Source organism: Rattus norvegicus, chromosome 7, assembly GCF_036323735.1.
Source record: "Rattus norvegicus strain BN/NHsdMcwi chromosome 7, GRCr8, whole genome shotgun sequence".
Lineage (NCBI taxonomy): Eukaryota > Metazoa > Chordata > Mammalia > Rodentia > Muridae > Rattus > Rattus norvegicus.
In genome coordinates, this window is record NC_086025.1 from 87,981,534 (window position 1) to 87,999,110 (window position 17,577).

A 17,577-nucleotide genomic window follows, 5' to 3' on the forward strand; every position below is an offset into this window, starting at 1 on the left:
AGGTTTGAGAACTATTCTAACTTACATCCCAGCCATATGTCCCCTTGTCACTTGCTGTTTCTCCCAGCCAGATGTTCATGATCTGTGTCCTCTCACGGTAGCTTCCTCCTTTCTTGGTTTCCTTTCTTCTCTCCTAGTCTCTATATCCCCAGCCAGGTAATTGAAAACCCGCCTACCTCTATCTACTGCCCAATCACAGGCTTTAGCCTTTTACTGACCAGTTAACCTAGGGAAGGTTACATAGCATCACGCCGCCATGTACGTGAGGATCTGCTCATTGGGGGCAACCAAATCTCGGGGGCCAGTATTCAATATTTGAATACATAGCAGCACCAGGCCAACCACAACATGGCAGCAGTGACTTTGTCCCTTCTTTTCCTTCAGTGACAACTCTCTTCCCTTCCACACCCCTTCCCAGAGTGAAACCCAACCTCAATGCTGCTCCTACTTGCTTTCCCCAAAGTTAGCTTACATTTCATCGCGCACTAAAATGCAACATCCCAAAAGCTACCCTGGAGAGGGTCGAGTGTCAGGCTCAAGAGTCTGTGGTTTGGAAGACATATACTCTAATTGTCTCTGATGTGCAGCTGATTGGAGGCATGACCGGGCCAGGTGATGCATGAACCCCACTAACCTGAGAACATATGGACTCGCCCCCCCCAATCAGAAGTGCATATTAGTTCCCCTACCACTGCCGAAACTTCCCCATGCTTCTTAGCCACAGCTTGCCAAAAGAAAGCAGAATTATCACAGTGTGGGAATGCATCGGGGCAGTTCCAAGCTCTAAAACAACAACTATAACGGAGGTAGAAGTGATTTTGCCATCTTGGAGCATTAGGGGGACAGCCCAGGCTTGTGATGCACTCTGCCATTGGTATTCTCCCACTGAAGGTCAGTAATGTAAAGGCAATTCGTTCCTTTGTAAAGGCTAGAGTTATATCACTGGCCAGTATAATTTTGCTCACCAAGTGTTCTTTGGAAGTGTTGTTGTTGTTGTTGTTGTTTGTTTGTTTGTTTGTTTTTTGTTTTTTTTTTTTGAAGTAGTTATCCTCAAGAGGGCTGGGCATACATAGTCCCCGCCCCCCAGGGGGCATAATATTGAAGTACAAGGGGAAAACCTGCTTTAAAACTGTAGGTCACTTTGGAAGGTGTCAAACTAGCTCTCTGTTTCTTCTCACAGAAGGGAAGCATACCACAGCACATTGCCTTTTTCTTTTGTAAATGAATGCCAGTTGGAGAGCCAAGCCAAGTCAAGCAAGAAGCATCCTTTTCTCTGGCTCAGTTCATGAGGAGCTGAGTATCCCAATGAGGTTTCCATAGGACCTAGGACAGTTAGAAGCAGTTTTACATTTGATGCCATATGGCAGATGTTTCAAGACTTTTCCTCTACTATGAAACGTCTCCCTGTTCCCTTTTTTATTTGTATTCCATTGTTTTATGCTTATTTTTACCAAGCATGTAGAACTTGGGTCTTAAGACTTTGCAAATCTTGGCATGATTACAATCAGAAGAATTTGGCCATTTGGCCAATAGCATCCCCCCCCTTTTCGGTATTTCATTTCCCGTGTGTGTGTGTGTGTGTGTGTGTGTGTGTGTGTGTGTGTGTGTGTGTGTGTGTGTGTGTGTTGTCCTTTCCTCCTACCCACCCCCTCAAAACATTTCAAAGAGTGCCCCAATAAAGGGTGACAAACTTACATGTGCTTCCCTTATGACTAAACCTCTGGGCCTCTGGCCAATCCCTGCCCAGCTCATATGGCTCCAAACTTTAGGCATCCGGGTCATCCGGGTCAAGAGCTCCGCATTTGTAGCCCTGGTTGGAACTGAGAGGGCAGAGGGTGCTAGGGAGTAGCGGTGTCGGGGAAGGTGAAGCAACTACACGAAGAGGGCGTTTCCTTCTCACGAGCTGTAGCTGGCTCTGGGTCTTGGCCTCCGGGCTCCACCCAGTCCCTCCCTGCGCTCAGGGAAAAGCCAGTCGCCACACACACACACACACAACACACACACACACACACACACACACACACACACACATACACTCTCAGGCACACTCAGGCCGGGCGCCACGCCCTAAGGAGAGCGGCCTTGGGGCCCATCACCATGGAAACCGCGGAGCTCCTTCCACTTCCCCACCCAGCTGATTCCCCCACCCCATCCCCTCCTCCCAGCGCAGCCAACCGGTTTTGCGTCCCTGGAGCGCACTATAAAACTTGCACGGGTGGCGCTCGCTGCTCAGCCAGACCTGGGTGAAGGGGCAGTCCCGTCTCCAACTGGTAACAGCCCCAGCAGGCAGAACATGAGCGTCTTCCTGCGAAAGCAATGCCTCTGCCTAGGCTTCCTGCTCCTCCATCTCTTAAATCAAGTAAGTGGCGCACGCTTAAAATGCCCGGGATTACTTGGTCCTCTTACACTGCCCCTAGTCTGTCCCGAGCTCAATCTGCTTTAAGTTTGCCCCTGATAACCAGAGTTCTTTTCTTGTCTCGCCGCTCTTCCTAGGTCTCTGCAACTCTGCGCTGCCCGTCTCGGTGCCCGAGCCAGTGCCCCAGTATATCACCGACCTGCGCCCCCGGGGTGCGCTCGGTGCTAGACGGCTGCTCCTGCTGTCCGGTGTGCGCCCGCCAGCGCGGGGAGAGTTGCTCTGAGATGAGACCCTGCGACCAGAGCAGCGGTCTCTACTGCGACCGCAGCGCGGACCCCAACAACGAGACTGGCATTTGCATGGGTAATCCTACCTCCCACCCCCTGCTGTCCCCTCCTTGGCCTGACCTCTTTCTCCTCTGGCAGTTAGATGAAACTTTGCCCTCTTTTTTACTTTCCCAGAGAACTAAACGAAAACATTTGTAGCAATAGTACAGTAAGTGACATGCGTGGAGGGCTTTCAGTGACCAGGCATCAGGTTGGGAGGAAACATGCCCCGTGCAGGTAAGTCACTTGCCACCTAGAGAAGGGATGAAAGCAGAGTTAAGGGCCAGTGAGATCACTTTATTTGGCCAACTCCAAGGGATCACTTGGAGTGATGGACATATGGGCTTCCTCCCAGACCTTTCCCCCTGCCCCCCCAGCAGCCCAGCGCAGTTGTTTTCACACCTGTAATTGTCCTAATTTGAGCCAAAGCAATTCCTTCTCTTGGGAGGACTAGGTCACTCCAGTCTGAGCTGCAGTAAAATAAATGCCGGCAACTAGCCAACACAAGCTCATGAAAATTAATCCATGGGAGATCAATTTCCCATCAAGTACCATCAGGTACACTGCTGTAATCAGGATCATACCTACCACCCTTAGTAAGAGTCTGAAGTGTTCCCTCTCCTCTCCTCTTCTCTCCTACCCCCCTTCTCTCCTCTCCTCCTCCTCCTCCTCTCCCTTTGTCTCTGTCTGTCTCTGTCTCTCTCTCTGTCTGTCTCTGTCTCTCTGTCTGTCTTTGTCTCTGTCTGTCTCTGTCTCTCTCTCTCTCTCTCTCTCTCTCTCTCTCTCTCTCTCTCTCTCTCTCTCTCTCAATTATAAGCTAGTGATGATGTACTGTGTTTCAATGCCAAGAAAGCTTAATGCCCTTCCCAATCTGACCAGTGAACCTGTTTGGGTTTCAATCCTAAACTACTGCAGAGATGGAAACGACCTCATCTTTAGAGATAGGGTCTCTGGAGTGTGACTTCAGCATTTATTCTTGTCTTTGTTCTGTGTTCTGTCTTAGAAATGAAATCATTTCGGGGTAGGTGCTTGTGAAAGGAAGTAGAGATGTGTCAGAAGCCATCAATTAACCAGAATATGTGTATCAGCCTTGTCCAGGGTCCATAGTATTTACGCTTCTCTTTGCTCACTCATGAGAACTAGGTGAAGAAAGAAGGATCAGGCAGGATTGGTGCCTTCTCCTCCTTCTGGAAGCATCCACGAGGACTTATCTCTCCTAAGACATAGACTAAGTCAGTCATTTGCACTAGAAAAGGAAGAACTGACCGTTTCCTACCATTTTACACACCTTTCCAGTTGAATTCTGCTTTAATATCTCTCTCTCTCTCTCTCTCTCTCTCTCTCTCTCTCTTGTCTTCCCTCTGCCTTCCTTCCTGAATATTCTAGTTCCAGAGGGAGACAACTGTGTGTTCGATGGGGTCATTTACCGCAATGGAGAGAAGTTTGAGCCGAACTGTCAATACCACTGCACCTGCAGAGATGGGCAAATTGGCTGTGTGCCCCGCTGCCAGCTGGATGTGCTTCTGCCAGGTCCTGACTGCCCAGCTCCAAAAAAAGTCGCAGTGCCCGGGGAGTGTTGCGAAAAGTGGACCTGTGGCTCAGAGGAGAAGGGGACACTGGGAGGCCTGGCCCTTCCAGGTGAGAAACTCAGCAGACACAGACACGAGACAGTGTAGGGGAAAATGCAGTCACAAAGCAGGTTTGACTCTGGGATTTGAGATGAGAACTGCTTTACGTCTGGTTGTTCCTCTGTGAACTACAGATCACGCGAATGAGATCAGATATATCACTTAACTCTGAGCTAGATTACTGAAATATGCACACAGCCTCTTTTTCAAAGGGGCCCAATAGAGACGACCACCGTGTTTCATTTTTTGCCTTCTGGGCTAGGTATTCTTTGACTCTTTCTCTCCACGGATGAATCCCTAGAATTATTTTTAAAAATCCTTTTTCTTTGATAGATTTTTGATTTGGCTGGCTGTCCTTACTCATCAGAATTAAAATGTGACATTGGGGAAATGTCTCAGTTGGTAATTACAGTGCAAGGGTGAGGACCTTAGTTGGACCCCCACAGCACTCTTCAAAAAAAAAGACCCCCCTGTAATTCTAATGCTGAAGAGGCAGAAATCTGCAGGTGTCTTGGGGTCACTGGCCAACCTAATCAAGTAGCCCCAGATTTCAGTGAGTATGCTCATGAGGAACAACACTTAGTAGATCTGTGGCCTCTGTACATGTGTGCATGCACACATTCAAACACATGGGCACACACATGGGGGCGCGCACACACACACACACACACACACACACACACACACACAAAAACCTGAACATTCTTTATATACAAAAAAATAAAACTGTTGACATGACCTTTCTATGTACCAAATCATGTACTGAGACATTCAGCTTATAACGATATACATTCCTACATTCATATAATTACTAAGTTTCTTAGGACAAGTAGCCCTAAGCTTCTTAGGGTTTGGTGAATAAAGATTTCTTGAAGTCCTATATTGTCCCTTACCTATTGAGGGATTATAACTAAACCTAGTTCTGTGCTCTGCAAGAACTGGAATATAGTAGCTACAGAATTAAAATTTGCCATCCAATGTTTTCTGAGGGACAACACTTATATCTCCATCCTTTACTCAAACAATGATTTATGCCTTCAATAGCCTACAGACCGGAAGCTACCGTAGGAGTCGAACTCTCTGACTCCAGCATCAACTGCATTGAGCAGACTACAGAGTGGAGCGCGTGTTCCAAGAGCTGTGGAATGGGCTTGTCCACCCGGGTCACCAACAGGAATCTCCAATGTGAGATGGTAAAACAGACTCGTCTCTGCATGGTTCGGCCTTGTGAGCAAGAGCCTGGGGAAGCAACAGACATGGTAGGAGCCTATTTACAGCAGTAGCCTCGCCTCCATGAAGCCTGACCACCAGAAAGTCACTGTCACACTAGCTGACTGAAAAAAATAACAAAACAAAACAATATGCCCCAGTTGGGCATTAACCCAAACAAAGGACGTGGAGCACCCTGAATCAGAATCAGTACTTTCTATCTTTCATTTTTAAGATATACAAATGCCCCCAAGCCACTCACATCAGTTCTACAAATGGGAAAAGACACAGAGCTATAATACTTTATCCCAAAGACGATGCTCTAGTAAATCGAATTCCACACCTGGAGGGAAAAACAGCTTTCCTATTGTGAAGGAGAGCTGACTTTAGCAGGGTTGGCTTTTAAGTAAACCAGGTATGCGCTGTGGGAGGGGCCAGGATAGAGACTTGGTCTGCTGTATTCACCTGGCCCTGGAATATATTGTATACATCATAATCAGCTGTCAGCATGCATGAATGGATGTCTGGGAATTATGAACAATATTTTTAAAAGGCCTGGTAGAAATAGTACATTTGCCAGAGTAGGGCAACCTGAGCCAAGTGAAACAACATATTCCTTCCCAACCACCACCACTTTTTTTTTTTGTTGTTGATGGAATTATGTCAACACAGTATGTTGATTCTAGGTATAAAGTGTGCAGTTCAGGAGCCCTAATTGGTTCCTGATGACATAAAAGGTTTTGTTGCAGAACTGGGTCAGATAAATATAATATCAGATTAACCATTACATAGATTCTTATATCAGCCTGAGGACAAAATAAAACAGCCCCTGGAAATTTAAGCTTTCTGAGTGTCTACTCTGAAAGCAGTATCATGTAAGGTTTAAGGGGACAAGACTAGAGCCAGTTCAGTCTGGCTTTAAATCCTTTCAACATGACCTAGCTTTGTAATCTTGGTCAATTAATTTTAAATTCTTTCCCCATGGACTGTGACCATTTATATCTCTGCACATACCTCTAATCCCTGTACTCAGGAGGCAGGGGCAGGAAAAGCTCTGTTAGTTTAAGGCCATCCTGGTCTACATAGAAAGTTCCAGTTCCAGGAAAGGCAGAGGAACACAGAAAAATTCTGACTCAGAGAGAGAGAAAAGGAGGGGGGAAGGGGGAGGGGAGGTGGAGGGAGGGAGGGAGGATAAAGCAAAGAAAAAAAGAGGACAGAAGGAAAAGCTCTATCTTGAGGTTGTCATAAGGATTAAACAAAATGAATTTACAAAATGTTGAACATAGACTAAATACTCTGTTAATGTTAGCCATCAAATACGTAATTCTTTTTCCCTGCTGCTAAAACAAGAGACCCTTGTGATCTCACTGGTTATGTGGCTGTTCAGCTATAGGACTTTAGAAAATTATCACAACTTTGTTACTTCTGCAAATTCAGAAAGAACACCTAGAAACACCTTTTTAATCCCCTTGCCTCTTCTGACACTTTAGGAAATGTGTGTGGCTTCACCCACACAAGCATTCACACATTTACTTGTATGCACACACAATTTGTCAGTGTTTAATGGCCACTGAAAAGAATATATCCTGAATATTAACTACAAAAAAGGAAAAACAGGACCTTCAACATTTTCATATTTTATATTACATATTTGATAGTTATATCTTTATTAAATAAGGTCTTTTTTATACAGTGCTTTTAGAATTTGGTTGTTTGTGTTGTTCCTTAATACAACTGATGTTTCTTTTAACACCTCTCTTTATATGGGGAAATACTATGCTTAAGATGTTTATGTGGTGTACATTCTGGAAATGTGTTTGGAATATAGGACTAGATGTTTTCTTTTTTTTAAAAAGATGTATTTATTTTATATATATAAGCATGTTCTCTCTGCATGTACACCTACCTGGGTGCCAGAAGAGGGCATCAGATCCCATGACAGATAGTTGTGAGCCACCATGTGGTTGCTGGGAATTGAACTCAAGACCTCTGGAAGAACAGCCAGTGCTCTTAACCACTAAGCCATCTCTCCAGCCCCCAGATGTTTTCTTGTTTCTGGGTTTTCTTAAGTCTATGACTGAGACTCTTCTTTTGCAGTCTCCAGGGAAATAGCATCTGATGATTCATGGGCTAAATCCAAAACTAGTTGTAAGGACCAAAAGTTAATGTTTTAACAAACCCCCAATGTACATGTGGTGCTGATGTACATGACAGTTTGAGAACCACTGACATAAAAGGATTCCTAGTCATCACTCCACATTCTGTGAGCCTTATCCAGAAAGTGTGCAGTAATGAGTTGTAGCAAATTAGTGGAATGAGAAATAACAGTCAGTTGTTTGTTTATTTGGTGAAATTGGGCTGACTTCTTTATTATCTGAACTGGTAGGCTACTGAATAAAGTCTCCACTCAATTCAGTTTCTTGGAAAGAATCTTAAATTTTGCTGTTCCAGAATTTCCAAGATAATATTGGAACAAACTGGCTTTGCATCAGACAAATTCCAATACTCTATATTTTCTGATCATTTTAGTCTTTTGAGACTCCATTTTCTCAAATAAAATTGGATCAGTTGTGCAGTGTATAAACAGGTATTCCTTGAGTGAATGAATGCTGTCGGAGTTATATGAATCAATGCCTAGAGAGTTCCTTGAAACATTAATAAACTTTACCAGTGCTACATTTGGTCCTTCTCTCAAGAACACCAAAGAATGCATTTAGCTATAAAAAAGCAATGTCTTTAAAGAAGAGATAAATGCTTTCTTCTTCCTGTTCATAGCCTCAGAGACAAAGGGGGATTCTGAATATTTATATTCAAATTAGAGAAATTCTATTTCTTAGTAGAGAAAGTAAGAGACAAGTAAGAATGTCCAAAAGGCAGAGGCTTGCCCAGAATAATTGGACTGGTGTCATTATTGGACAGATATTATCACAGGTTCCTAGATATCTGAGGAAGTAACTGATATCAGCTGACAACGTTGTCCAAATAAAACTGATGATTTATTTAAAGGGAAGAAAGACCAAAGGACATTGGTTGGGTAATTGTTCAGGTGGTCCTTCAGAAAAATTGCAGGATTTCCACTCAACACTCTTCTTTTTCTTTTCTTAGAAAGGTAAAAAGTGTCTCCGGACCAAGAAGTCCCTGAAATCCATCCACCTACAGTTCAAGAATTGCACTAGCCTGTACACCTATAAGCCCAGGTTCTGTGGGATCTGCAGTGACGGGCGCTGCTGTACGCCCTTCAATACCAAAACCATCCAGGTGGAGTTTCAGTGTTTGCCAGGGCAAATCATCAAAAAACCAGTCATGGTCATTGGAACCTGTACCTGCCACTCCAACTGCCCTCAGAACAATGAGGCCTTCCTCCAAGAGCTGGAGCTGAAGACGAGCAGAGGAGAAATGTAACAGGTGCCCAGGGAAGTGCATTCGTTGAGGCAAACTGTTGCTGTCACAAGGCCCGCCATCACCTGTATATAAGAAACATAGTGAAGGAGTTGTCCCGTGTATGTTTCTGTGATCATATGAGGTCATTTATATTTGTCTCTGTTTTTAATGAAAACTGTTCCAAATGTAAACTTAGAATCAAGATAAGCTCAGGATATGGCTTAGGGGTGACTTGCTTTCCTGTGCTGTTCATTACAAGTGCAAATTTGTGTAAATTTAAGTCACATAGATGATCTAGTTGGTAGAATGTGTCACATCACACTCATTTTCTGTACATTAGTTAAATCCCAATAAATGTTACAGAAATGATTGGCACAGTGAAATCTAAGATCATGTTGAACATGTACATATCTCTCACCATATACTGAGGTTGACTTTGAGGGATCTCTACTGAGCTCCTTTTGGGGGTAGGTCAACTTTGTGCTTTCAAGTGTAAAATCAAAGGAAGCATTCAGCTCTTGAACGTGAAGTTCAGAGACTGATTTTCTACTTAGTATGCTAGGAAACGTTCTATCGCTATAGCACTGAAATGTCTGTTAATTAAGTGGGCTGGTGTCATGAACTTTCTCCATTGTAGACAAACTGACTCCTTTCCAATCGAAAGAAGCTGAACCAAAACCTCCCAATGCCGAGAGGACGGAGCCTCTCAGCATATGGTTTGTATCCCAGAGGCTGCTGAGGCCCACTTCTACAAAATCCAACAGGGATTCTATCATAGGTAAACAGTACACTGAAGACCAAGCCACCTCATTTACAATCTCTGGGGACTTTCAAATGTGCTTTCAAGGCAATTTTGAAAAGGAAGAGCAGAATCTACAAAATTTTATGAAAGTTTACAGTTACTGAAGACCTGCTCAAAATACATCCTTTGGTCACAGTTATGAAAACACAAGCTATACATGTGTACCTATGTGTGTTTGATAGACAAAGTTCAAAAAATATGCTAAAATAATACAATTTGTACATCACCACACGAGTTCCACTTTTCTCCTTAAAGTATTTATGAAAATATAAATTATACATTTTGTAAAATATTCTCTTTAATTTCCCTAGTTGTTGCAAACAAACTTTAAAAAAAAATACGATGTTATCAGTATGTGACTCTGGTATTAGTTTTGTGTTACCAGTTTAATGTTGTTTACTGAAAATAAAAATCCATGAATTAAGTAGGACATCAATCAGTAGTGTCTATTGGAAGCAACCTGGATATTTTGCAATGAGTTCATAACTTTTCATCAAAGAAAAATGAACTCCATCACCAAGGTGCAAACATTCTCTGTGCCGCCTACTCAGACTGCCATCTTCAATCCCAGTCATTTTTTAGAAGGCCCCCCAGACATCCTTATACACTGCTACCTGAATTGCAATCTTAGAATCAAAACTCACTTCTCCGAGTCCTTTATCAAAGTCAAAGACAGTCCAGCCACTATTTCTAATACCCAGGTAAAATCATGAGTATCCTCTTTTCAGTTTGCATTTGCCACATGCCCAGAAAACTATGCCGTTTGCCATCTATATCCATCAGGGCTGTACTAAGAGATGCACCCAACCAATCTTGGATTGAAGAGATTACTGGGAACAAATCTTACTTTGTAACAACATGGAGTTGGCCTGGAGTGGTTACATGGGTAACAACATAAGTGTATGTTGGCTTATTCTGAGTCATCCAAAGATGATAAACTATAAAGGAGGGTGGGTATATGTTTTAAGTAAATATTACTGTTCTGTATGAAGGCCTTGAGCCTCTATGGATTATGGTTTCCACCCTGGACTCTCATGGTCTCCAAGGGATACTGAGAGGCAACTGTATTTCCAGTGATGACGCAGAGCAGGACTAGGACCACGGTTGCCATCTGGGTGATATAAAAGCCAAGACACAGTTAATATGAATTTTTATAGTTTGAAGTTTCTGGCTGGTGCAGTATGAACCCACAGTTCTTCCATAAATTAAAAAAAAATGGATTTTTTCCAACTTCGTTTCCTCAGATAGAGCGTCCTTCCCATCCATCTCTATAGCTGGTTTATATTTACCTTCGAGATTAACTGGAAAGCAAATTGGACTTCTAGGTGTTGATTCATGGGAGATTATCAAGGCCATCTAACATTTATTGCATACTTACATTGGACTAAGCACTTTGTTTGCATCATTTAATTTGCATGACAGTATAAAGTCAGTACTCTTCATGTCTTCTGGCTACCTGTGAAAATATTTTTTAAAAACTCAGAAAGTTAAAAGAAAGGACCATGGAGGAGTCTTGTAGTGAGCAAAGTGCTTATTGCACAAGTGCGGGCATCTGAGGTTGGATTCCCCAGCACTCCTGTAAAAGCTGGGGATGGCAGTTCACTCCTGTGCTCCCAGCACTGTTCAAGAAGGATGGAAAGGAGCCCATGATTCACTGGCTAACCAGTCAAGCTAAAATATCAAGAGCCAGGTTTAGTGACGGACCCTGTCTTAAAGCATAACCTGGAAAGGAAGAGAGGAAGATACCCAACATTGGACTTCTGTCCTCCACACATGCACACCTACACACACGAATACACAAAGTATAGAACAATAAAATCAGGAATCTGTTTCTGTTTGAAGAGATCTCATAACCTGGTGTGGTTGTGCACCCCTATAATTCCAGTTGAGGCTGAGTCGGGAGGATCACAAGTTCAAGGTCAGCCACTGATACAGCAAGACTTGGTCTTAAAACTTCTACGAGCATCAATCAAAAGAGATGTAGGAAAAAATGTACAGTATAATATTTTTTAGTATAAAATAGGTTAGTGTTAATGCTGCTTATATTTTTATGACACTTTTTAAAGTAGGAATACATTATTGCTGGAACTAGAGAAAAGCCATAAGGCTAGATCAAGATGTCCCTTCAAGCCATCCTGTGACAACTGCTTCATGCAGAATTAGCTGCACATTTGAGAATCAAAAAAGTTGCTAATTAATACATCTTCTTCATCTAGTAAATGTTTAGTTTGCTTCTATGTGCCTAGCATTGTTTTAAATTCTGGGAACATAGCTGAAACCAAAACAGGAATAAATTAAACAGGTTACCCTTCTTTCTGAAATTTACACTGTTTGAAATGGCTAAAGCAAGAAGCAATGAATATAGAAGATAAATAGCTAGCAGTGAATACATATACCCTATAATCAAACCAGTTGCTAACGTAGTTTGAGGTAAGGATTTCTATTGCTATAGTGAAACACCATGACCAAAAAACAAGTTGAGGAGGAAACGATTTATTTGGATTACACTTTGACATCATAGTTCACCATTGGAAGAAGTCAGGACAGGATCCTGGAGGCAAGTGCTGATGTAAAGGCCATGGAGGGGTGCTACTCACCGGCATGCTCAACATAGCTTGGTCATCCTGCTTACTAATAGAACTCAAGACCACCAGCCCAGAAGTGGTACCATCCCCTATCAGTCACTAATTAAGAAATGTCCTACAGCCTTGCATACAGCCCAATCTCATGGAGGCATTTTTCCAATGGAGGGTACCTCCTCACAGATGACTTTAGCTTGTGTCAAGTTGACATAAAACTATCTGGCACATTTTTCTAGTGACTACAGTTGTTCCTAAAGAGCTGACATTTCTTCTAAATAACGAAGGAAAAGAGAATGAACTCACAGGTCAAAAATAGCATCTAATACAAATGGAGAAAAAAGGGGAGGAAGGTGGGAAAGCCATGGACATACACACAAACACACACAAACACACACACACACACACAAACACACACACACACACACAAACACACACAACCAGAGAGATGAGAAAGATACAAAAACAAAGAAGAGAGACAAAGAGAGTTGGAGAGATAGAGAGCTAGAAGCATGAAGAAGACTTCATATAGTTCAAGCACCTGATGAAGGTCAGCTGGACAATGTCTTTTCAGGGAATTAGCTTGAGGACTTGTCACTGTTATCAAAATTCTAGCAATATTTTCTAACTGATTCTTTATACTCCTATTACAGACACATTGAGTGCATTAGCTGTCATTACATCTCCCCAAGTATCTTATGTACAATGTACCTCCTTGTAGACCTGCTGAATGAATAAGCAAATAAAGAATGCTTTCTGGATTGACAAAACACATGAGTTCTTTGAAATAAATGCCAGTCCTTTAGACTCTCATTCTTATCACTACTTCTCACTCTCCAACACATACAAACAGTCCCTCACACTTGCATTCCTGAAATTATAATTAAAGGTTAGAAAAATGTGGTCTGACGTATGAATTTTTGTAAAGTTCAAAATGTTCTTGTAACATAGTAAGGGAACTAACACTGACTGAGCCCGTTTAGGACCACAGACGGCACTGCCTTGGGACTCACTCAAGCCTGGCTTTGAAAACCAGACTGACTTTCTCCCAGCTCTGGCATATTAGGCAGTTTGTGCCTGAGTCTCAGTTTCCAGACCTGTAAAGTCTACATATTGATGAGCGAAGCACAGCTCAATTTTCCTCAACTGAGATGGCCTTGAAGAATCAAGACTTGCCATTGTAAACTCAGACCAGTCTCAGGCAAAGTAGGACAAGTCAGTCACTTTACATACTAACTATAGAATTAAGACAGTATGTGCTCAAAGCAGTTGATTGTGCCTGTCACATGGCTTGTAAATGACAGCTGTTGTAATAGACACAGTTCTTTATTCTATATAGTTAATGTATGTGTAGATTATTGAGCTCTCTCTCTGTGTCTCTGTCTTTCTGTCTCTTCTTCTGTGTGTCTCTGTCTCTCTGTCTCTTTCTGTGTGTTGCTCTCTGTCTCTGTTTCTCTCTCTCTAGAATGTGTGTGTGTGTATGTGTGTGTGATATGTGTGTATGTGAGTATGTGTGTAGGGTGTGTGTATATATATATATGTGTGTGTGTGCGTGTGTGTATGTTTAATAGATGTTCACGTGTTTCTGAAAATGTGTTGGCCAGAGCAATATACTGTGCCTTTTTCAATTGCTCTCCATGGGGAGATGGTCTTTAACTTTAATTTGGAGCTCATTGATTTGACTAAACTGGATGCCCATCAAATCCAAGAATCTTCCCATCTCCCACCCTCCAGCACTAGGAATATAGGGTACACTGCCATGCTCAGCATTTTGCATGGGTCCTGAGGAATCCAAACTCAGGTCTTCATGCTTATGACACAAACATTTTACCCACTGTGATGTGTCCCCCAGATCCTGTGGAGTTCAGCTTTGCAAGGAAAGAGAAAGAGACTCAAAATGCTGAATGACCTATTAAGGACAGAGTGCATGAGAAGGGGAGAATTCAAACTCGGGGTCTGCCTGAGCTCAGAGCCAAAGCTGTTTCCTTTCAAGAGTGCCAGAGCCACTGAGGCCAAGTGTATTTTCAGCAACCAAAACAATTCCAACAGTTCTCATTTTCTGAGCTATTTTCCCAAACCATAAATGTTCTCTTTTAGAAACAGCATTGCAAAGTAGTGACAGTGTGAGGTCATTCTGGGAGTGTGAAACTTTGAAAGCACCCAGTTGCTGGAGTTGTGATAAGGCACATTTCATTGAAAACTATCATCAGAATTTATTTCAGGAATTTTCTTTTCCTACACAAGGATTCAATTAAAGAGTGAGGCAAGGATACTCTTGACTAGACAAGGGGATAATTTGTCTTATGCAAAGCTCTACTTGATGAAATTTTCAATGAAGTTTTTGATAAAGATTTCTGGGAAGTATTAGATTTAGCTCTGACTATCCTTCTTGTAGGTACACATTGTTATGCTTCTGAATGGACCTCCATTCCAAAATGCTCAATATCAGAAGTCAAGTCATCACATCAATATGTTCTTTTTGGCTGGGTGCTATTGAGCTTCAGGTGAAGATCCTTTATTGTTAGACATATATTCATCTTCGGCACATCCCGTGGTTCTTGCAGGCAATGCTATGCTGGCTGGACCACAGAGGGTTCACAAAATTCAATTACCACTTCAATAACACTGCTGGCATCTGCTGAACTATGGATAATGAATAATTCTCTGCAGCCTTCCAGCTGGGGACTGTAAATTACTGTTACATTAAGCCAGTTGTTTAATGGATAATCAGGAGGTGTAAAGGGCACTGTTGGAGCACTCTTCCTAAAGGATGTTTTCTCCTTAGATATGTCAGTCCAAAAAAGCTACATGCAATGTGCAGTTCCATTCTAACTGCAGGGCTTCAGACCAGAGACAGCGTTTTGTTTCCACTGGAAGGAGTTTAAAAATAAATACTGCATAATCCAGGAAGAAGATGTTACTTGGACTTATATTTTATTAGCAAAATCTAAGAAGCAGGTTTTGCTTGTAACATTTCAAAAGTTCTTAACTTAGATTAAATATGGGTCATTGTGCTCCAGACTGACCCAGATTTATCCTAATGAAACAAAGCCTTCTGCTAGGGCCTTGAAGGGTATTGGCATAGAAGGGCCTTGTAGGAGGTGATTCTAGTTCCTCTGGAAGTTCAAGAGTGAAGATCTTCATTTGTATAACATAGAGACAGGAAAGAGGATGTAATCTCAAAAATCTCTCAGATTTAATGTTGTTTCATGAAGATATGTTCAGCTTACATAAGATAATTTTTTGACCAACACACTTTTGCACCCAGCCAAACTAACCACTGCCTCTTTTAAACAACAACAACAACCAAAAAAAAAAAATAAACCTTTAAAATTTTTTATTTAAACACACAACAACATACTAAATAGAGGTCAAATAACTCACAAAAGCTGATTCTTTTTCCACTATATGGACTCAGGCATCATGAAAATCAGGTCATCAGTCTCCACAAGTGCTCTTACCACTTTGACATCTTACTAGCTTTAGTCTCTTCCTTATGTTCAACCATTTCTCATAATAATAATAATTATAGCTTCCCATCTGTTATTTTTTCATGTTTGCCTTTCACTAGACTACAATCCATGATTGCAAGCGCTGTTTTTCTCTCCACTGTTTTACATGATACCTCTCAACCTTTTCCAGAATAATACATCATACAGGAGCATATACTGAGCCTTTGCCTTCTGAAAATCTCACATTAAAAGACTGTAGAATTCAGATTACAGTTTGTGAGGCATCTTATATTTTCTTTTTAAAACTCCAGCAAATTGTGGTTTCTACTTAGCATACTTACATTTGTTTAAATATTAAAACAATCTTTTCTTGGCTCAAGCATGCGAACTTTCTACCAAAATATCCAAATGATATTGATGCTTTAAAGAAATACACCACGTTCAGACTGAAGCCTTGCACATCTCTTTCTGTACCTCATAATGTCGAGTCAGCATGATCACATTAACAACAGTTTCCAAAACATCACACTGTAGACATCACTGATTTTAAGATGAACTGTCATCATATATCAAAATGAAATTTTAAATTTCTATCAATGGACACAGAAGTCCTCATCATTTGTAAGTCCTCTCTCTCTCTCTCTCTCTCTCTCTCTCTCTCTCTCTCTCTCTGAAAAATAAAGCAAAACACTCAAAGTTTATTTCAAACTATGTGAAATTAGTAAATAAAATGGAAAAATACACAGAAGAAGAGGTAAGGAAAGAAGATGGATGAGAGGAAAGACGCTAATTATAGCAAGATTATGTTACCAAGCACTATACTTTACATACATCGCTCATTTACTTTAGTTTTTCAAGTTTTTTTCTAGCAGGCTGATACTACGTTCTCACAAAATTGCAGTTAAGAAAAAAATCCAAGTTTTGAAAATATAGTTTGTACAAGATTTTTTTTAAAGATTTATTTATTTATTATATATACGTACAATGTAGCTGTCTTCAGACACACCAGAAGAGGGCATCGGATCTCTTTACAGATGGTTGTGAGCCACCATGTGGTTGCTGAGAATTGAACTCATAACCTCTGGAAGAGCAGTTGGGTGCTCTTAACTGCTGAGCCATCTCTCCAGCCCAAGATTTTAAATCTATTATATAGTAAAGACAAGATTTGAATGAATCCTCCACAATCTGAATCTTAAAATGTATACATTTAATAACCTGAAAGGAGAAAAGGAACTAGCCGGAGGGAAGCAACTGGCATGTAAGAAGCCAGTGGAGAAGGGGAAAGAGTGAGGGCAGGGAATAGTGTGTGAAAGCGTAACTATACAAGGACATATGTGTGAAAATGCCATGATGAAATCCACTAATGTGTGTGCTAATGTAAAAATTTTTAAAAATGTGCATTTGATCCTTCTGGCTAATTTCCTACATCTTGGACTGCACGTACTTCAGTTAGCAGAAGCAAAATTTGAGAATGCAAACAGGTTAGTCAACTGCTACTGAGTTTGAAAGATTTGTACTCTAGATTTTGATCCCCACCTAAGGAGTTTCAACAACCAGAGGTCATGGAGGCTGTGCATATCCTTTTGGCAAGGAAAAGTGTTGACTTTGGTGAAAACTCTGGAACCAATAACTGCTGGAGTGGGAGGAGAAGTCAATATTATCCTCACAAAGTCTATGAAATTATATGACTCTTTCCTTTATGCTTGATTCACAAGACCAAATTCCCTTGTCATTTCAGTTTTTCCTCTCTCCTAAACACCATTTGACCATGATCGTGGTTGTAGACTTCTTACAGGTGAGCCTAGAAGGTCATTCTGAGACAGGGTAGTCACTGGTCATGTGTG

General features: G+C 41.7%; 1 protein-coding gene and 1 long non-coding RNA gene across 2 annotated transcripts; one reads left to right on the forward strand and one right to left on the reverse strand.

Annotated features, from left to right (window-relative positions):
* Positions 1-549: 549 nt before the first annotated feature.
* On the reverse strand, positions 550-2,097 carry LOC134479729 (uncharacterized). The gene is made up of 2 exons (XR_010053397.1): positions 1,696-2,097; positions 550-1,323 (listed from the first exon to the last, which is right to left on the reverse strand). It is a non-coding gene; the product is annotated as an uncharacterized LOC134479729 (long non-coding RNA).
* A 157-nt stretch (positions 2,098-2,254) lies between these two features.
* On the forward strand, positions 2,255-9,277 carry Ccn3 (cellular communication network factor 3). Its single transcript, NM_030868.2, has 5 exons — positions 2,255-2,359; positions 2,494-2,719; positions 4,069-4,320; positions 5,355-5,569; positions 8,625-9,277. The coding sequence occupies exons 1-5, from the start codon at positions 2,294-2,296 to the stop codon at positions 8,919-8,921; spliced, it is 1,056 nt and encodes a 351-aa protein (NP_110495.1). The 5' UTR covers positions 2,255-2,293; the 3' UTR covers positions 8,922-9,277.
* The last annotated feature ends 8,300 nt before the right edge of the window (positions 9,278-17,577 follow it).